We start from the raw sequence: 17,584 nt of genomic DNA on the forward strand, positions 1-17,584 counted from the left end.
TATCAATGTCTATTGTATGTAACACAACCCAACGCCAAACCAACAACCCATGGTATCATCCCAAACAAACATACCCCAAACCCCCAAAACAAAAAGAAACAGCACTACCTCCGCCGCGGCGTCGGCGTCCACATATCCCTCGTCCCAGCCGCCGACGCCGACGACCCCGCGCGCGGGGTCCTCCCAACCCGCTGCAGCAAGTTCTGCGCGGCGGGGGTCAACATCTTCCCGCGGGGGGTGAAGTCCAGACGGGGGCTACTTGGCCAGCTGGGGGAAGCCGCAGTGATGGGGGTCTTCGCATCACGGGCGGCGCGGTCGATGCGTTTGTTGCGGGCGACGCGGTCGACCATGCGGTGGTGCAGGGCTTCACGACGGCGGGTTTCGCGGATCTGGAACGGATTGGGGGTGGCATCTGCGGTGCCGAGGAGGCGCAGATCGGGCGTTTCGTCGTCGTTGCCGTTGCCGTTGCCGTTGCCTGGAGCGGCCGCCGTCGACGGGGGCTCATCCTCGTCGACAAACGCATAGCCGTTGACGCGCGGGGTCTCGCCGCCGTGGGAAGCGCCCGGGTCGGAGTCGGTGGGCCGGGGACGGCCGGCGATGGCATCGTGGATGGCGGAGAGAGACGGGGAGGGAGGCGGCGGCGCGGACGCAGCGGCGGGTGAGAGGGTGCTGTCGTCGGGGAGACGGGTGTTCTGGTAGACGACGCGCTTGGGCGCGGCGCGAGAGGCGGCCTCAGCTTTCTGGGCGATGGTTTCGTGGGAGTCTTCGATGGAGGAGGGCATGAACATGAGGGCGTTGTCCGGGGTGGCGGAAGCGGAGGACCAGGAGTCTGGGTTTGCGGGGCGGGCGTCGAGGTCGGATTTGATGGCGGGCAGGCGGCCCTGGGCCTCGATGCGTTTGGCCTCGCGGTTGCGGTGGGCGATCTGGCGGGCAGAGGGGATCTTGTTCTGGGCCCAGAGCCAGGCGTGTTTCTCGCGGCGCTTGGAGTTCTGCCTGTCGAGGAGCTTGTTGAAGGACTCGTTGTCCTCGCTGGTGTATTTGGCCTGGAAGTCGAGCAGGCCCAAGCGGGAGACGTCCGGCGTGGATGGTTTGGAGGATGCACTGTCGGGTGCAACTGACGACGACGACGACATGACTGACATTGGCGTGTCGCCGCCCCAGCCGGTGGGCGTGTCTCCAGGGCGCTCGCTGGTGAAGCGCGGAGTGGCGGAGGCCGCAGGACGGCCGCGGGCTCGCCCCGGAGTTCGCATCAGGTCGGAGAGTTTCTGCTTCGAGGCGGAGATCCACTCTTTGTCTTTAGAGTCAAGGGCGTCGAGATACTCCTGTTTCACTTGTTCTTCCAGCAGCCCGGGGAAGTAGTCTCGCGCGATGATATCAGATAGGGCCTGGGTGTAGACATCTTCGTCAAGTACGGTAGCGGGTCGTTTGATGCGCTTTGGAGGCGGCGGTGGTGGCATCAGGCTGGTCGCATTTTGGCGCTTGTCCAAAGCCTGTGACGGAGACGCCATGATGGCGGGGGAGTGAAGTTGCGTGGAGAGAGAAGATGGAGGAAGAAGACGTGGAGAAAATGAGGTTATACTTGGCAGGCGGCAGAATGGATAGGCGGTGAAAGACGAGGTTCAGCTGAACGTCATCAAATCATCCTTCCTCTCTATCTTAGACTTACTACTCTGCCAGTCAATATCAATCAGATGAATCGATTCAAGAACCCATCGTCTCGCTCTATATGTACGAAATATAAACAACAAGCGAGTGTAGGATCGACAGATATGCAAACCACCCCGACCCAACCCAACCCAACCCGAGAGATTGTCCTGAAGATGAAGAGAAAACAAACCAAACCACTTGCCTTTTCCCGACCATCCATATGCCAGAAAACACCCAACTCTTTTTTTTGACTGGTAGAAGACCGCTGAGAAATGCAAGCAATGCTAACGATAGACTGCAAGGGATCACAACATAACAAAAACAAACCAAACCAAAACCGATCCGCAAGGTGTAAGAAGTTGCCAACTGATATCGCCGAACCTGAACCTGAACCATAGAAAAAAGCAATACACAAAGAAAATGATCATCAGGGCATGGAAGGAAATCTATGAGATTGATTGGAAAGAGGGGAAGAAGGAAAGAAGGAACATCAAAAGATGATGGTCGCTCGTGTCCACGCGCCTTAGTTGGCTGTCGGTGGAGTTGGGAAGAGCGAGTATGAGGTTCTTCCCTTCCGGCGATGCGCACTCGTCTTAGTGGCTTTCGCGACCAAAGGAGCGGCTTCGACTTCGGAAGTCGACTTGGCCCGGTCGTGAACAGTTGGACCGGGGGACGGCGTCAGACTCGTCGATTCGGGGGTCCGGTTCCCGTCCAGGCGATAGGCCTCCAGCTCCCGTGCCAGGCTCTTGGTCTGGCGATGGTTGGAAGACGAGTCCGGGCGGACCATCCCGGACGAGAGACGCTCACTCGAAGGAACATGATCCATGGGGGGAAGCTCCCGGCTGTTGGCCAGACTGTGAATAAGATCCGGCACGCTCGCGGTCGAGACTGAAGACCGGTGCTTGCGGACAATCGATGCCGCGCGCGACAGGATCAAGCTCTCCTCCGAGTTGCATTTGCTGATGGGAGAGAAACTGCTGCGAGGCGACACAGGGGGCTCCATGGGCTGGATCACTCCCTGGGAGCAGAAGGAGAAATGCCGATCTGATTCCGCATCAGTCGCTAGGTACTCATCATAGAGAGTATCCTGGGTCACGTGTTTCCCAATCGGTTGGAACATTGAAGCACTGACAGGTTGGAAGTAGTCACCATCCTTCTGGGTGACGGGGAGCTCACCCTCGTACGCCGTGGACGGGGTGGCGGCGAAGGCGGAGCTGGGCACCGAGCGAGACGGGCTGGGGTCCAAGTCCGGGGTCGGCAAGGTCGAGGAGCTCAAGTGATGCACAGATGCCGGCACACGGTCCTCCCGGACTCCGGTCAACGGACTGTCTGGGCGGACGGTGATGGCAATCTCCACACCTCCGGGCCGCGATTCCTCCAGCGATTTGCGGGCCCAGTCAAAGTCGGAGGTCGACTCTGCCGCATGGTCATAGCAATAGTCAATGTCGGCATCCCAGGACTCATAGATGGTCTCATAGGTAGGCCTCCGCTGGAAGGATGATCGTCTCCGTGGAGGTTCGCTCCGCGCTCGGTCGTGCCCGAGCACTTCGGCATTCTCCCGGAACTGCGGAAGAGTGGGAGAGCCCAGCGCCTCGGAGAACTTCTCGGACAACTTCTCCGAGACGAAAACTGAGAGGCGCGACTTGGGGTGACCCAGGGCATCGGGGTGCATGGACTCCGTCCGCGAAGAGCTGCTATCGGCGCCGTTGGACTCGGGGCTGTCGTGCCAGGTAGTGACCCCGGCCTCTTCTTCCTCAGGAACATCGTCCAGATCGGAAGACAGATTGGTGAACGAGACGGAGGCACTTCGGTCGTGGCGGTCCTTTTCGACGGGGGGAGCGGTAGCCTGGTTACAGGCGGCGGGGACCATGCCCTCGTGCATCTGGGCCAAGGACGAGGTGTACGTGGTCTCCCCCGCGTCGGTGTACACATGTTCGGGGTAGGTCTGGTGGGCGGACAAGCCTAGGATCTCATCGATAGCCCGAGGGGCCGGCTCGGTAAACTCCGGGGAAGCGGCCAGTCTGGGGGAGGCAGCTCTTGGTGGTGGCGACGGTGCCTCGACGCGGGGGACTCTCGACACGGGGCGGGAGAAGTTCTCGAAGACACGAGATTCCCTGGGCCGACTGTCCTGGTGCTTGGGACTCGCGGTGGAGGAAGTGGTGCCGGGCGAAGCCGGCGGGCTCACGGCGGCTGGAGCGGCATGGCCATCGCCCGCGATGGTGGTTCCGCAGTTGTCACAGTTGGCACAGCTGGTGAGGTCCTCGTCGGAGAAATCCCGGAAATGCAGATCCTCGGCGCGGATGCCCTTGAGCCCGGTGATAGGCCGCTGGGAGGCGCGGATGGCGGAAAATTCGGTGACCAGGTCGGTTTGACGGGTCCGGTCCAGCTCCTGGAAGTGCGAGGGGCTGGTGTGGGTGAGATGGTGGAAGTCGAAAGGATCGGAGATTAGGCTCTTGAGTTGGTCATCTGCCAGACGGAGGCGGCGTGAGAACCAGTGAAATGACGGGACGAAAAGAGGGGTTTGGGACTTACGAGCGCTACTCTGGCGGGATCGGTGGTGACGAGAGAAGATGTCAGTGACCTCGAAGCGGGGTTTCTCGCGTTCGCCTTCGTCGGCTTCGTCCACGGTAGCGACAATGTTGAACTTGCTCCCCTGGCGGCGCAGGATGCGGCTCCCACGGGTGAAGAGCGATTTGGTCATGCTCTCCTGGCGTTCGGTGCGAACGCCGGCGACGGAGGCGGACCGATCATCGTGGGAGTGGTGAGAGGAAGGGAGAGAGGCGACATCAGCAGAGGTCATGGAAGAAGCGGGTGAGCGACGAGAGGAGGTGGTGGAGTTGGTGGTATTGCTGCGAGAGCGACCACTGAAGACGGAGAGACGCTTCGGACTGTGGGCGTGGGCGGTTGAACGAGAGCGCATGTGGACAGCATAGTCTGGGGGATCGATGGAGGTGCCCGTGGAGGGACGGTCGTGGTCGAGGGTCATGATGAGAAAGAGAGAGAGAGAGAGAGAGGATATAGAATCAGTGGGAGGGAGATGGATGGAGCATGGTAATTGAGGAGGAAGAGGAATTCAATTGACGGAAAATGGAAGCAGTAGAAGGAATGGAAGACAGTTAGATGGTGTGGAGGAGAAAGAATGTGGGTATGATGAAGAGAAGAAGAAGTAGAAGAGAAGTAGAAGTAAGAAAAGGGGGATGAGGAAGGAGGGTGAGTGGTTGATGCGGAAGGAAGGAAGGTTGGCCAGTGACTTCCTTCCCTTTCCTCTTTCGTCGTGTTTACTTCTTCAACTTCAACTTCCTTTTCTCCTCCATCACTTCGACTTCTTCTCCCGAATATCTACTTCTACCTACTCCTCTTCTCCTCCGTACGCTGGGAACGCTGTCATCCTACTCGACTCATCACACCGGTGGAACTCCCATCCCCAGTACCCAGACATCTCTCTCACCTCTCCAACGATCATTCGCTTAGCGAGGCGGGCCTTCAACGTCCCTCCACCGTCCTGCTGCATTAGCCCCAACAGGAACAATGTCACCTAGGAAGCCGATCCCTCGCGACCAGCGGCTGAACCATGGGACATGGGACGCGTCGGCGGGTCCAATCCATGGATGGCTTGTTATGGTCCAGGGGATTTCCTCCTGTCTATTATTATTGTTCAGTACGCAGGACCACCTCCGAGGCTGGCATGGCTGGCGGTGGTTGGGACATACGCCGCAATCAAATCTCCCCCTCATCCATTTGAACAAAACGACCGAAGGAGAGGGACAGGAATCTTAACATGTGTCTGTCGGCAATCGACCTCGACTCTCATCATGCCAGATCCATGTCGATGGAGTCGAAGGATTCTTGGTTACCCGCCCTCCACGAATAACATCCATCAATTGAAATGAACGGAGCCCAAAGTTCCTGCAGCTACTTCAGTCCGCACGTTCTCTCTGCGGCATTTTACCTAGGCACACGACGACAATACTGCCGCGATCGTGTTTCCCTTCGACTGCCGCAGCTGGATGTCCCGTCCCAGCCCGTTGGAGTCCCAGTCCCGTCCTAATCCGTTCCCAGCCCGGTCCCAGCCCAGGGGCGACAGTCGATACACGGAGTCCTCCGGCTGATAATCGCTGATCGACTCCCCTCTATACCCCATCCAGACATCCCCCGACTGTACCAACGGCACCAACCCGAGGTTTCTCCCATCCTGCCCACACCAGTGTCTCAGCCAAACTTAGCCGTCTCCATCGTTCGAACCTCCTGACGATCGCGATGTCTAGACTCGTGTTTGCGCTGTTCGCTGTTGCCGGCGGATCCAGTTCATATCGATCGCGATCATCGGGCTCTCTTCTCCCTACCAGGTGGTCCGATTGATTAATTTAATTTACCATCCATCGGGGACTGCCATCAGATCGGTATGTTTCATTTGGATGATCCACCATGGTAGAACTCCCATCCGAAGTACTGCGTACGTACAAAAAGCAATCAATATCAAGCAAGATTCAACCAGACGAGATGCTGCCCCAACGCCATCTTTGATACAGCTGTAGAACCCCAGGAAAGAAAAGGCACAAAGGCATAGACTACAAGAAAGTAATCAGGAATTCACTCCTCCATCGCCGTCTCCGGTCCCTCGTTGAACAGATCGTCCTCCTCTTCATCGTCATCCGCAACCCGGCGAGGAACCTTCGTGCGTCGCCGTTGGACCACCTCTTCGTCATCCTCCTCCCCGTGGTCGGACTCCGCCGGGGTCGCCGCCGTCGCCTCCCCGGCGTCCGCTTCGTCCTCGCTGGAGTCCACCACCATCTCACTGCTCTTGTACTTGCTCTGCGTCTTGCCCCCGGACCGACGCTCCAGACGCCGCCGTTTCTTAGGCGCCGTCTCGCCGCCACTCTCGCCGTCTGAGCCTTCGTCCCGCGGCGCTGGCGACTCCCCGTCAGTGATGAAGCCATCGTCGTCGGCGCGCTTCTTCTTCCGCTTGGTACTCTTCTTCTTGGACCGCTTCACCTGCGCCCCGGTCTCCTCTTCGGTCGTCATCTCGGCGGCCTCGCGCGCCCGCTCCTCCTCCGCCCGCTGCTCCGCCAGCCGCTGCGCCTCCGCAATCATCTGCTGCCGCTCCTCTGCGACCTTCTGCTTCCGCTCGCGCTCCGCCTCCTGCGCCTTGGCCACCTCCGCCTCCCGCCGGCGGAGCTCGGCCTCGCGTGCTTCCCGCGCCTGCTGCAGCTTGGCTGCGTTCTTCTCCTCGTACTCCTTCTGGCGCTGCAGCGCCCGCTCCAGCTGCTTGATGATCGTCTTGCCCATGTTGGCACGCTGCTCCAGCGACCCGGCCGGGTACGGCGGGTTCTTGGCCTGAGCCAGCCGGCCGAACGCCTCGATCGCCTGGCGCAGGCCATCTGACGCCTCCTGCACCTCGACCACGGTCTTCTGCGTCTCCGGCAGACTGTAGGCCAGCGACGCGATCTGGTTCTGCACAAACGCCACGTTGAACTCCAGGTGCACCTGGGCCGGGGCCACGGCGTGGGCGCGCCGCGCGTAGTCCAGCGCCGTCTTCATTGCTGCCAAGCTCATCTCCTGCTTGCCCTTGAGCAGCCACACGCGGCCCAGGCAAGACAGGATCTGGGCGTCGCGCGCACGGTCCTTCGACAGGGCCGTCTCGTAATGCTCGATCGAGCGCGTGTACTGCCGGAGCTCGGCGTACACGTGGCCCAGGTTCAGGTAGACGCTGGCGTCGCGCAGCGTGTCGCGGATCTTCGAGAAGATGTGCACGGCCGCGCCTGGGTCCTTCCGGTCGTCGACCAGCGCGATCGCGATGCCCTGCGCCGCATAGGCATTGCGCGGGTCCAGCTGCAGCGCCTTGTCAAAGAACTCCACCGCCCGCTCGTACATCTTCCGCCGCTTCTCCTTGTCCGCGTCGCTGTCGCGGCGCATGTCCCGCGCCGCCAGCAGGTGCACGTTGCCCATGCCCGTCAGCGAGTACCGGTCGTGCTTGTCGTAGTACTGCAGTGTGTGCTTGAAGTGCCGCTGCTCGTGGTCCTCGGCCAGGTTGGCCGCCCGCTTCTTCGACTTGCTCAGGTACCACCCGAACAGCGCCCGCACCTCCAGGTTGGTCGAGTCCGCCTCGTACAGCTTGGCCATCTTCTTCGGCCCTTCGTCCGTCGGGCTCTGCCGCAGCGCGATATACGTCAGCCGCGCGTTCGCCTCCGTGTAGTCGCCGTGCCGCTCCAGCAGGCCCTCGTAGACCTTCTTGGCCTCGTCCGGCATGTCCGACGCCTCGTAGCTGCGCCCCAGGTTGTAGCTAATCGTCGTCACCAGCGCGTCCGTGTCCCCGTCGCTCTCCTTCTCCTTGGACCGCACGCACGCCGTCAGCGCCGTTTGGAACAGCGACCGCGCCAGCTCCATCTTCTCGTTCTGGTACATGAAGCACCCCATGTTGTTGAGCAGCTGTGGCGGCAGGTTCACCCGCATCGCCTCCTTGACCTGCTCCGCTTCGTCCTCGCCCACGCCGTCCGGATACTCCTCCGCCGCGATCTCCGCCAGCTGCATCTCCTCGAGCTGGGCGAGACACTGCATGCTCTTCTCCGGCGCCGTCTGCTCATACAACCGCGCCAGGTACACCAGGACGGACTCGTCCGGCAACAGCTTCTTGGCGTCGTCCTTCCAGAGCGCGCGGACCGACTCGAAGAGGCCCGTGGCCTTCTTGATCTCCGCGGACTTGTCCTCCTTGCTGCCGCTCTTCTGCGCAGCGAAGACCTCCTCGGCGTGCAGCGCCCCGAGCAGGATCATGCATTCGGGGTTCTTCGTCTGCTGGATGATCTTCTCGAGCCGGAACTTGGCGCCGTCCAGGTCCTTGTTCGACACCTGCATCTGGACCATCCCGAACTTCGCTGGGAGGTACCCTTTATCCCCGCCACCCCGGGCCTGGTCGGAGCGGTTGTAGAACTCCGCCGCGCGCGGCAAGTCTCCCTCGTAGTGCGCCTTCCGGCCGAGCAGGTACCAGCCGTCGCTGGCGATTTGCATCACATCCGTGTTCTCGATGGACTTGCGCGCCAGGGTCTCGACGGTGGGGTAGGATTTCCGCAGCAAGAAATACCCGCCGAACAGGGCGCACGTCATCGGGTACTCCTTGTCCAGTTTGAAAGCCTTCTGCGTGTACTGTGTCATGGCCATTTTGTACAACGATCCGAATGCGGGGTCAGTCGTCGCGTGTCGGGAACTGTCGTAGAGGTAGTAAACGGCGAGCAAGATGTTGGCCACTTTGGAGTCGGGGTTCTAGTACAAGGCAAAAAAAAAAAAAAAAAAACAGGGGTCAGTGAAGTCGGGTGCGTAGGGCAACGGGAGGATACTCACGAGAGCCAAGGCACGTTCCCAGGCCACCTTCGCCTGGTCCTTGAAGCCCAGCTGCCACAGACAGCATCCGATTCCGATCCGGGGATCCGGGTCCGTCAGCCCGGGCATCTTCATCATGGCCCTCTGATACCCCTCCAGCGCCTCGGCATATCGTCCTAGCATGTACTGAGTCCGGGCACGACCGAGGATGGCCATGACGTTGCGGCCGCCAAAGGCCTTGGACGACTCGTCGAAGCATTTGAGGGCCTGGCGCAGGGCCTCGACGCGCTCGGAGGTGTCGACGGTGCCAGGGCGCACGGGACGGGGCGGGTGCAGCGAGGCGCGCAGCAGCGACAGGACGCCCCGGGCGAGGAACAGCGAGGGGAAGGCCGGGTTCAGGCGCGAGGCCTCGTTCAAGGTGGAGGTGGCGAGCTGGAGGTAGTAGTCCTTTGTTTTGGATTCGGTGTAGATCTCACCGTCCGGGGCGACGCGGGGCGCCTGGCGACTCTTCAGCATCAGCAGCCAGCAGACCCAACCGAGGAGGCCGAGCTTCTCCTTGGTGGCGCCGTGGGCGACGGACGCCAGGCCCTTGTTGAGGATGTCGATGGCGTGATCGATCTGTTTCTGTTTCGCGTAGGCGAGCGCGATGATCACCCAGAAGTTCTTGGCCGCCTTCTCGTTCTCCAGCAGCGTGCACAGCTCGGTGGGATCGTCCGGGAGGCCCTCCAGACTGACCTCGACTTCGCTGTCGAGGGTGGACGCCGGAATATCGATGGCCGAGGGGATGTCCGAGAAACGGAGGTTGGCGAGGGAGTTGGCCGCGGTGAGTGAATCGCCATTCACGCCATTGGCGTAGCCATTCTGGACGGTGGCCATGTTTGGCGCGTGTCTATCGCCCGGCGGCGATGGAAAGGTTTGGGGATAGGACGGACGTAGGTGGGAATGTTCGGAGGGAGGATGGGAGAGTCGAGGGAGAGGTTCAGCTCATGATCATCTCATCCAGAAGAGATGAAAAGGAGCGGATCGAAAGGCGACGTCCCTGGTGGAGAGACGGGACGTAGGCAGTGAAGGTGGTGGTGATGGTGGTGGTTGAAGCCTGCAAGTTTGCTGAAGGAGACGCCAAAGTAACTTTGGTGCGCCTCAGGCCGCTGCACCGCCACATGTGGCTGTCGCCTTCCTTCTATACTCGCACGCCGTATGTAGAAACTATCCAAATAAATAACAAAAGTAACACCTGAATTTGCATAAATTAATGCAATACCCGGTAAAATAAAGCTCTTGCAGATGAATCCTGACTCTAATTCTCTCTATCAAAGCAAATCTTGAGAATCCAACAGAATAGCCCACAAGAACACACCCCATACTCCTCACCCCAGTCCCGACAGCTTCGGCATTTTGCATAAGAAAGCAACCCCGGTGAGCACGGCAAATATCCGTCCGATCTCACTCCAATGTCCCAATCGAACATGGGCCTCGGCATAGCCGGCCGAAGCAGCTGATTTCTGCTCCGCGGTTACTTCACCTGTCCCAATCGTGCCGCTGAGCTCCGTGGGGAACCGGCCTGTTTCGAAATACTCGTCCAGGAGCTGATCCTTCTCGGTCCATCGAGCCCGCAGCCAGGCGTCGAAATCCTTCTGGTCGTCGAGCGGGATGTCGGCCACGGCGAACCGTCTCCAGTACATGTTCACCGACGTCGGAGGCCTCCCTTGCAAGTAAGTCGATCGAAGAGTAAAGTACTTATCCGGGTAGCTCCCCTTCCTGCCGGGCCGGTAAGTGTCGATGCATGGGGGAATGGGTAGGGTGGCGTAACTTACGGAGGGCCTTCGTACGCTACAGTGCAGTCATACACCCAGTCAACCGTCCCCTTCAGTTGCTGCAAGCAGAAAAAGAGCCCCGTCGAGCGAGGGAGAATCTCGTGCTTCATTGGCGGAAACCCTTGTTTCTGGCCGTATTCGTCGCTGCGGCGTTTTGTGTTGATGGACAGGTTCGTGCCCTCCGGGAAGATCAGCAGCCACATGGGGTCATATTCCGGCGAGCCGGATTTCGACCCGGAGAGACGGGTCTTGAGCTTCTCAAGACGGTGCTGCAACCGGGGCTTATCCGACAACCATTTGCGGGCCATGAAGATAAAGCCGTAGAAGGTCATGCCCTGGCCGATGATGGGGATATATTTCAGGGACTCCTTGAGGATGATGAAAATGCGGCCGTGCATCGCATTCGTATACGCCACCCACCACAGGTAGATCCAGTCGGTATACACCTGGTGATTGGCGATCAGCACCAGACGCTCGGGGAACTGCGTCTGGAGGCGACCGTCTGGCGCCAGATGGATCTGACCGCGGACGCTCTGGTCTCCGCTGACGCGGACGTAGGTGGGACAGCCCCATTGGGTGAGGGCGGTGATGACCAGTCCAAAGGACTGCTTGGTGAAGGCCATGTAGGAGTAATAGTAGTTCTTGTTGATGAAGTAGAGGGGCGAGCCGATGACCTGGGTCGCGAGGATGATGACGCAGCAGCAGTTGAACCATGTGGCGAGGAGAAGGGACCGGAGAAGTTGCATGGCGATGCCATGCTTGAGACGGGGCTCGTCGCCCTTGGGAGTTCCGGTAGGACCATCCGCACCCGTCGGTTGGGGCTCGGGGGAGGCCGGTTTGCGTTGGCGAACCTCGTTGTCCTCCATGACGACGGGGACCACGATGAGGGTCGAAGCGTTTCACCGATTGGGATGATGGAGACGGAGAGTTCTTCTGTTAGAATCAGTATCTCTTGGGAGGTCACACGAGCACGGCATAGGAGGGGCATACATGGGACAAGCGGTGTCTGGAATGACAGTGACGTGATTTGGAGACGGGAGAGGGGACGAGGGGACGAGGGGATGAGATGACGTTGGGGAGAGACGTCAAGCCATTCCAATACGTACGCCAGTACGAATCTCAAGAGAAGTGGAAGCAGAGAAGAGAAGAGAAGAACACTGAATCACATGGATACAGCTCCAGCTGCCTGACCCAGAACGGCCAGGCAGGTGACGTCCGTTGCTTCCTCGGCCCTTCATACGTCAGGCCCCAAGGCGGTCAGGCCCGTCGATCTTTCCGGGGATCTTTTGTCCATCTCCGAACCATCTGCATCCACCATCTTTTCTTCCATCGTCTACTTCCTCTCCACGTCCATGTAATGATCCAGGTTTGAGTCGACCTCCCTGTTGGATCTGTGGTGCTTCCTGATGATTGTGAACCATGATAACGCAAATCTAAGTGAGTCGAGGATCTGTCCTCGCATGGAAATATCTGGACTAATCTCGCCCGCAGCCCTTCCCTACCTTCCATGATGCTGTCAACCTTTGCGCGACCCCCGTTCCGTCGTCTGAGATGGCTTGTTGCACGGACCCCGTGCGTGCGAGGATTCTCGTCGTCCGCCCGTCGGTATGAGATCAGGGATATTGAGGCGCTTCCGCAGCGCATATTACCCAAGTACCAAGGTGTGCGTTGTCGCGGAGTTGTTTCCATGGACTGCTTTTCTGATTGCTTCCATCATACTAGAATGCCAAGACGGCGATCTACTCTCGTTACAATGGTCTTCTCCGCCGCGAAACATTTTTGTCGTGAAAAAGGACTGTGCTCCGGTGGTGACCGAATCGCTGGTTGAATTTGTCACGTACAAAAGGCCCATCCTTGTCTCCCCGCAAATCTGCTGACTATCTGCTTGTAGCCACACAACATCTACGTACCCTTCGACTTCGATCATCCTCGAGCCCAAAACCGCAGAAGAAATCCATTCCTCGCTCCCGTGTCCCGTTTACTCGGCCCCGTCGGAGGACCTGCCGCCCGCATTACACAACAAGGTGGATCTTACCGTGACTCTGGGAGGGGACGGAACGATCTTACACGCGTCCTCCTTGTTTGCGACATGCTGTAACGTGCCTCCCGTGCTATCGTTCAGCATGGGTACGCTCGGGTTTCTCAGCGAGTGGAAGTTCGCCGAGTACAAGCGAGCCTTTCGGGAGGTATACATGTCTGGTGCGGGGGTGGGGGACCGGGCGTCTGTTCTCGAAGGCGCGACGGCGACGGAGGATACGCCCGGGCCCACAGGATGGTCGTCCATCCGGGGAAAGTCGATGGGATCCAGCCGCGGGGCGCGAATCCTGATGCGCAACCGGTTGAAGGTGGGTCTGTTTACGGCGGATGGGAAGCCGGTCCGAAAAGACGAGACGGCGACTCCGCTCCGGGGGACGCTGGGGAGCGACGGGGTCTACGTGATGAACGAGGTGCTTCTCCATCGGGGGAAGGAGCCTCATCTGGCGGTGGTGGATGTGTACGTGGGCGGACGGTTCCTGACGGAGGCGGTGGCGGATGGGATGATCATCTCGACGCCGACGGGCAGTACGGCGTACAGTCTGAGCAGCGGGGGGAGCATTGTGCACCCGCTGGTGCCTTCGGTGCTGTTGACACCGATCTGCGCGCGCAGCCTCAGTTTCCGGCCGCTGGTGCTGCCGTCCAGTACGCCGATCACGCTGCGCCTCAGCGAGAAGAACCGGGGGCGGGAATTGGAGGTGAGTCTGGACGGGGTGAACGTGGGACAAGGGATGAGGGCGGGAATGGAAGCTCGGGTGTGGAATGAGGAGATGCGGCATGGGAAGAATGAATGGCAGGGCGGGGTGCCGTGTGTGATGCGACGGATTACGGGGGGAGAAGCGCATGACGGATGGGTGGGAGGGTTGAATGGGCTGTTGAAGTTTAACTATCCATTTGGAGAGGGACATGGGTGACGTTGTAGATGGATGGCTGGATATGGCGGATACGGAGATGTATATAAGTGGCAAGCATTCAATCTGGAACAGAGATCCATGGGTCTGGTATCCGTCTGAAGTAAACAAATTTCTCAAGATAGATACTAGATAATTAGTAGTAAATATACAGTAGAACAGTAGACTGGTGGAAGTAGCAGTGGAATAGTAGTGGTACTTTGTAGATAGTTACTACGCTGTAGAATAGTAGATAGTATGGAGAGTATGGATCTAGTATGATCCCCACATTAATCAACCTGAATCTCCCCCTGAACCCTGCGATTCATTTTCTACACCTGAAACCACTACAATCCCAGAAGAACTCGTCAGATTCGAACTCGTGTCTGAGCGACAGTCTCAGACGGAACTCTGCCAACCCGGTGGACAAAGAGTGGAGGAGCTTCTGGTAGTAGTAGTAGTGGTGGTGGTGGTGGTGAAACCGCAATCCATCCGCCTCTGTTTTCCTTCCCCTTTCCCCTCTCTCTCACTCTCACTTCTCCCTTTCCTCCTCCCATCTTCTTCTCCCTCTTCTCCCTCCCCTTCCTCTCTTCATCTCCCCCCTCCCGTCTCCTCTCTTCTACTCCTCCCTCCAGCTGATCGTCTCTTTTTCATTCTTCTCCCTCCACATTGCCAGCTCTCTGGCGCCTCGTCGCTCTGCAGGGCTCCAGTCCCTCACCGCAGTCCCTCCCTTTACTCCCTCCGCCACCCGTTACACCTTTCGCGTCGCTGACCTCCCTTAACCTCATCCTCTGATTGATCGATTGTGCGATTCGCCGGATCCATTCGGGTAGGTGACCCCTCGTCGCAATCTCTCCTTCATTCCCCATTCCAATGCCCCTCTTGCGACACCGACACCCTCAACCCCACGCTGTGCTGGCGGGTCGCGTTCCCCAACTGTCCTCAGCCCAACGTCCTTCGAATTCTTCTCGGAGGAGTTTGATCTGCTGAATCAGGTGCAGTAAATCGCCCACAGCCGTCCTCGACGGTCCCTTTCATCCCCAGAGCCTGTCCATCGCCCGTTCGTTCATTCATCCCCCCCACCCCCCCCTGAGAACTCGCGCCGGGAGAGACCACTTCCTCTTATGGAAAGGAAGTCGGACTGGTCATATCCATTGCCTGATCGATTTGTTTTGTTTCCCCCCCTCCCAATCAGAAATATCATATTCATCCCATCGCATCCCACCAACTGACCCGGGCCAGGATGTACTCCCCCGATCAATTCATGAATCCGGGGCCAGCCCCTCGCCCACCCACCGATCGTCCAAAGCTCAACATCCCCTCCAACCCCTCCAGCGTGGCCACCTCGTTCAGTCAGATGAACTTGAACTCCCCCAGTACTCCCAGCCTCTCCCTCTTCCCCAACACCAGCACCCCCTCGCTCGCGCACACCAAGACCAACCAGTCCGGCCAAGGAGGCGTCGCAATCATCAAGGAGGGCTATGTCCGCTGCAAAGAGGACAAGTTCCTCGCCACCTGGAATCAACGCTACCTCCTCCTGCGGGAACATCGCCTGGATTTCCTGAAGAATGAGACCGGGAAAGTCACCCTGTCGATCCCCCTGAACACCGTCACCGCCGTCTCGCGCTCCGAGGACACCCGCATGGCCTTTGAGATCGTCCGCTTGGCCAACCCCAAGGACGCCGCTTCCAAGTCCGCCTTGATCACCCGCGATGTGCCCACCAAGGGAATCACCTGTGAGGTCAAGACCGATGATGAGATCTATGACTGGATTGATAAGATCTATGAACGATGCCCGAGCATGGGAGGCGTGAGCAACCCCACCAACTTCAGCCATCGAGTCCATGTCGGCTTCGATCCCCAAACCGGCGCCTTCGTCGGCTTGCCGCCGGAGTGGGAGAAGCTGTTGACCTCCTCCGCCATCACCAAAGAAGACTACAAGAAGAACCCCCAGGCCGTCATCGAGGTGCTCGAGTTCTACTCCGATATCAAGATGCGCGAACAGAACCCCCAGTACTACGCGGGGTTGACCTCGTCGCCCGGTCCCCAGTCCAAGCCCTACGGCAATAGCTCCGTCGGCAACTCCATCGCACCTCCCAGACCGCCGCCGCCCGCGCCGTCCCAGCGTCTGGACACCGGTCTCTCGAGCCACTCGGGCGAGTCGGACCGCGCGACCGAGCAGCAGCAGCAGCTGGAGAAGATGAAGGAGATGGCCGAGCAGGAGCGTCGGCGCGTGGAGGAGGAGGCCCGCCGGAACCGCCAGCGCGAGGATGACCAAAACCGGCTGGATCAGGAGGCCTACAACGCTTCCCTCCCCAAGACCCGCGTCCCGCTGGCCAAGCAAGAACTGGGTGGTTACGGCGGAGATATGAACGATCGGTATAAGCCAAGTCGTCCTGCCCCCCAAGCTCCGGGCTCCGCGCGCAATCCGGATCCCTCGCGACAACTCACGGCCCAGCGCCCCGCTCCCTCCCCGCCAACAGCTTCCAATCAGGGCCAAAGACCCGGCGACTATGGTTCCAACGGACGTGCCCCAGGCTACCGTGCCGATGAAAATCCCGCTTCCCGCTATGATCCCCGATCCCAGCCGCGCACACAGAATAGCGGTGCGAAAGCCCCGCAGGCTCAAGGCCCTCCCCCGACGAAGCTTCCCGCGCCCGTCCAGCCAGTGAAGCCGCTGAACATCGCCAACAAGCAAACGAATAAGAACAATGTTCCGGATGGTGTCCGTCAAGCCGAAGCCGCCCTGTCGAAGAAGGCGGAGCCCCGGCAGCGGGAGATGCGTATGTCGAACATGACGGAGAACGAGGTCATGGACAGACTCCGGTCCGTGGTTTCGAAGGACAACCCCAACGAATCCTACAGCAAGCAGCGCAAGATCGGACAGGGTGCTTCCGGATCCGTGTACGTGGCCCGTGTGAAGGAGCATGCCATCTCTCCGGTGGCCCGGGAGCTCTATCGGCAATATGGGCCCCGTTGCCAGGTTGCGATCAAGCAGATGGACCTTCGCAGCCAGCCTCGAAAGGAGCTGATCGTCAACGAAATCATTGTCATGAAGGATAGCCAGCACGCGAATATTGTGAACTTCCTAGACTCGTTCCTGCAGGAACAGAGCAACGAGCTCTGGGTGGTGATGGAGTTCATGGAGGGCGGTGCCCTGACTGACGTCATTGACAACAACCCCCTGATCCAGGAAGATCAGATTGCGACCATTTGTGCAGAGGTGGGTGATTGTAGCTTTGCCGAAAGTGCGCTTGCTAATATGACCCCCAGACGTGCAAGGGACTGGCCCACTTGCACAGCCAGAACATCATCCATCGCGACATCAAGAGTGACAACGTTCTTCTTGATCGCGCCGGTCATGTCAAGATTAGTGAGTTTGTTCAGGACCGGTTCAATTCGTCCCATTCTAACCCCGGCTAGCTGATTTCGGGTTCTGCGCCAAGCTCACCGAAACGAAGAACAAGCGCGCGACCATGGTGGGTACGCCGTACTGGATGGCACCAGAGGTGGTCAAGCAGAAGGAGTATGGCCCCAAGGTCGACTGCTGGTCGCTGGGAATCATGGCCATTGAGATGATCGAATCCGAACCCCCTTACCTGAACGAGGAGCCCCTGAAGGCGCTGTACCTCATCGCGACGAACGGAACGCCGCGTCTGAAGAAGCCGGAAAAGCTCAGCAAAGAACTCAAGTCGTTCCTCAGCGTCTGTCTCTGCGTCGACGTCCGCAGCCGCGCGACCGCGGACGAACTGCTCGCCCATGAGTTCCTCAAGTCCGGCTGCAGCTTGCCCAGCCTGGCGGAGCTGCTCCGTTGGAAGAAGAACAACGGCCAGTAATGGAGGAGATGAGGCCGCCGGCCGCGACTTTTTAACGATTTACACCGGATTT

At 59.3% G+C, this 17,584-nt stretch overlaps 6 protein-coding genes across 6 annotated transcripts; 3 read left to right on the forward strand and 3 right to left on the reverse strand.

The window, feature by feature from the left end:
• Window positions 1-57: 57 nt before the first annotated feature.
• BDV59DRAFT_184460 (splicing factor ESS-2 family protein) lies at window positions 58-1,572 on the reverse strand. The gene has a single exon (XM_073690689.1). The coding sequence runs from the start codon at window positions 1,506-1,508 to the stop codon at window positions 105-107; it is 1,404 nt and encodes a 467-aa protein (XP_073545183.1). The 5' UTR covers window positions 1,509-1,572; the 3' UTR covers window positions 58-104.
• Window positions 1,573-2,034: 462 nt separating this feature from the next.
• On the reverse strand, window positions 2,035-4,738 carry BDV59DRAFT_93608 (uncharacterized protein). Its single transcript, XM_073697365.1, has 2 exons — window positions 4,180-4,738; window positions 2,035-4,113 (listed from the first exon to the last, which is right to left on the reverse strand). The coding sequence occupies exons 1-2, from the start codon at window positions 4,631-4,633 to the stop codon at window positions 2,171-2,173; spliced, it is 2,397 nt and encodes a 798-aa protein (XP_073545184.1). The 5' UTR covers window positions 4,634-4,738; the 3' UTR covers window positions 2,035-2,170.
• BDV59DRAFT_93607 (uncharacterized protein) lies at window positions 4,739-5,270 on the forward strand. Its single transcript, XM_073697364.1, has one exon. It carries the CDS (start codon window positions 4,845-4,847, stop codon window positions 5,184-5,186), a length of 342 nt encoding a protein of 113 aa, XP_073545185.1. The 5' UTR covers window positions 4,739-4,844; the 3' UTR covers window positions 5,187-5,270.
• Window positions 5,271-6,237: 967 nt separating this feature from the next.
• Window positions 6,238-11,638, reverse strand: BDV59DRAFT_194976 (putative RNA polymerase II transcription elongation factor (Ctr9); the record flags this gene model as incomplete). Its single annotated transcript, XM_073692479.1, has 4 exons — window positions 6,238-8,901; window positions 8,980-9,819; window positions 10,383-10,716; window positions 10,773-11,638. 4 exons carry the CDS (start codon window positions 11,636-11,638, stop codon window positions 6,238-6,240), a joined length of 4,704 nt encoding a protein of 1,567 aa, XP_073545186.1.
• A 434-nt stretch (window positions 11,639-12,072) lies between these two features.
• BDV59DRAFT_184469 (NADH kinase POS5) lies at window positions 12,073-13,893 on the forward strand. Its single transcript, XM_073690690.1, has 4 exons — window positions 12,073-12,209; window positions 12,264-12,433; window positions 12,495-12,609; window positions 12,664-13,893. The coding sequence occupies exons 2-4, from the start codon at window positions 12,280-12,282 to the stop codon at window positions 13,718-13,720; spliced, it is 1,326 nt and encodes a 441-aa protein (XP_073545187.1). The 5' UTR covers window positions 12,073-12,209; window positions 12,264-12,279; the 3' UTR covers window positions 13,721-13,893.
• Window positions 13,894-14,613: 720 nt separating this feature from the next.
• BDV59DRAFT_93714 (serine/threonine protein kinase CLA4) lies at window positions 14,614-17,552 on the forward strand. The gene is made up of 4 exons (XM_073697367.1): window positions 14,614-14,756; window positions 14,939-16,919; window positions 16,970-17,069; window positions 17,120-17,552. The coding sequence occupies exons 2-4, from the start codon at window positions 14,940-14,942 to the stop codon at window positions 17,530-17,532; spliced, it is 2,493 nt and encodes an 830-aa protein (XP_073545188.1). The 5' UTR covers window positions 14,614-14,756; window position 14,939; the 3' UTR covers window positions 17,533-17,552.
• Window positions 17,553-17,584: the final 32 nt, after the last annotated feature.

Source organism: Aspergillus ambiguus (genome assembly GCF_047715705.1).
Source record: "Aspergillus ambiguus strain CBS 117.58 unplaced genomic scaffold BDV59scaffold_32, whole genome shotgun sequence".
Taxonomy (NCBI): domain Eukaryota; kingdom Fungi; phylum Ascomycota; class Eurotiomycetes; order Eurotiales; family Aspergillaceae; genus Aspergillus; species Aspergillus ambiguus.